At 42.4% G+C, this 1664-nt stretch overlaps 1 protein-coding gene across 1 annotated transcript; it reads right to left on the bottom strand.

Annotated features, from left to right (window-relative positions):
- Window positions 1–574: 574 nt before the first annotated feature.
- On the bottom strand, window positions 575–1258 carry LOC111796240 (transcription factor HEC1-like). The gene has a single exon (XM_023679003.1). The coding sequence runs from the start codon at window positions 1203–1205 to the stop codon at window positions 636–638; it is 570 nt and encodes a 189-aa protein (XP_023534771.1). The 5' UTR covers window positions 1206–1258; the 3' UTR covers window positions 575–635.
- Window positions 1259–1664: the final 406 nt, after the last annotated feature.

Raw genomic sequence — 1664 nt, 5'->3', positions numbered from 1 at the left:
CTTCCTTGAGCTAATGGAGTGAACGAGACATGCCTACTGTTGAGGATTATTGGGAGTGAGTCCCATATGGGTTCATTTAGTGGAAGATCATGACTTTATAAGTGAGGAATACTATCTCCTTTGGTATAAGCCCTTTTGGGGAAGCTCAAAGCCATGAGAGCTTATGCTCAAAGTGGACAATATCATACCATTATGGAGAGTCGTGATTCTTAACATGGTATCAGAGTCATGCTCTAAACTTAACCATGTCAATAGAATTCTCAAATATATATCGAACAAAGAATTGTGAGCCTCGAAGGTGTAGTCAAAAGTGACTAAAGTGTCGAATAAAGAGTGTACTTTGTTCGAGGGCTCCAGAGAAAGGAGTCGAGCCTCGGTTAAGGGGAGGCTATTCGAGAGCAACCCAACTTTAGTTAACCCGAGTCGTTGGAAACCAAAGTCCAATTAAGCCCTAATTCTTCACTTTTTATTTTGATTTTTTAGTACAAAAGTAATGAGAAGGAAATTGGGAGTGAATAATAATGATTGATATTACATTAATATTGAACAACTAAACTACAGTCCATGAAATTGAAAACAAAAGAAAGTAGAACTCCTTTACAAATCACAAACCCAAATCAAAGATCTGATTTTGTTCAATGCATTTGCAAAGAGCCAGACATAGATGGAGCGTGGGGCATTTGGCAAGCTTTGAAAAGCGCAGAAGAATAAGTAAGGTTAGGACAGTTGTTACTATTAGTAGTATTGTGAAACCCTGCCTGCTCCAGCGTTTGCACTTGCCTCTTCAAGAACTTCACATAATGAACCGCCTCATCCAGCATCGACGCCGTGTCCATCTTAGTTCCCCCAGGCACCAGCCGCTGCAGAATCCTAATCTTCTGGCTGATTCTCTCCCTCCGCTGCCTCGCCGCCACGCTCTGTGGGTCCTTCGAGATTCTCACGTTTCGCCGCTTTGGCGCCTTTATCTCCTCTGGGTCTATTTGTATTGGCTGCATTGCTGCTATTCGGAATATCATCTCTCTCATTGCTGCCATTCCTCCGCCCCCGCCCCCGCCCCCGCCGCGCTTCTGCCGGTTCTGGTGGTGATGGTTCGGCAGCGCTGCCTGTGCGGTGTGGAAGGAGGGAGATGAGAAGTCGGAGAAGAAGGGGAGTGGAGGGTAGTGAAGGTTGTTGTTGTTGTTGTTGAGGAGGATTGTGGACGACATGTCGATGGAGTTCGAAGGTGATAGTGTCGATTTGAGGATGTCGATGTCGTCCATTTTGGAGATGGGATTTGTTTTGCTCAATGTGTCTGTCTCTTCAAGGGAGGGAAGTTTGTGTATTTATAGACCCAAGTTTTCTTTTTCATTTCTCTCTCTTCCCCTTTTTTTATTCAATAAAATTAAAATTAAATGGGTTTCGATCCGTAAATCGAGTTAGTTCATGGGTTGTGTCGAACATTGACCTACGAACTTACGAGAGAACGAGTATCAATGTAATGTTATGTCTTACACACTTAAATTGACATAATTAGAGTAGTTTAGAAATGAGCATATCTTCGTGATATGATGTATGAGTTTGTATGATAAGATTGTTGGATGATAAAAGTCCCACATCAGCTAATTCCCGGAAATGATCATGAGTTTATAAACAAAGAATACTTTCTCTATTGGAACGAGATCTTT

This window comes from Cucurbita pepo, chromosome LG05 (assembly GCF_002806865.2).
Source record: "Cucurbita pepo subsp. pepo cultivar mu-cu-16 chromosome LG05, ASM280686v2, whole genome shotgun sequence".
NCBI lineage: Eukaryota > Viridiplantae > Streptophyta > Magnoliopsida > Cucurbitales > Cucurbitaceae > Cucurbita > Cucurbita pepo.
This window is presented reverse-complemented; position numbering and strand designations above follow the sequence as displayed.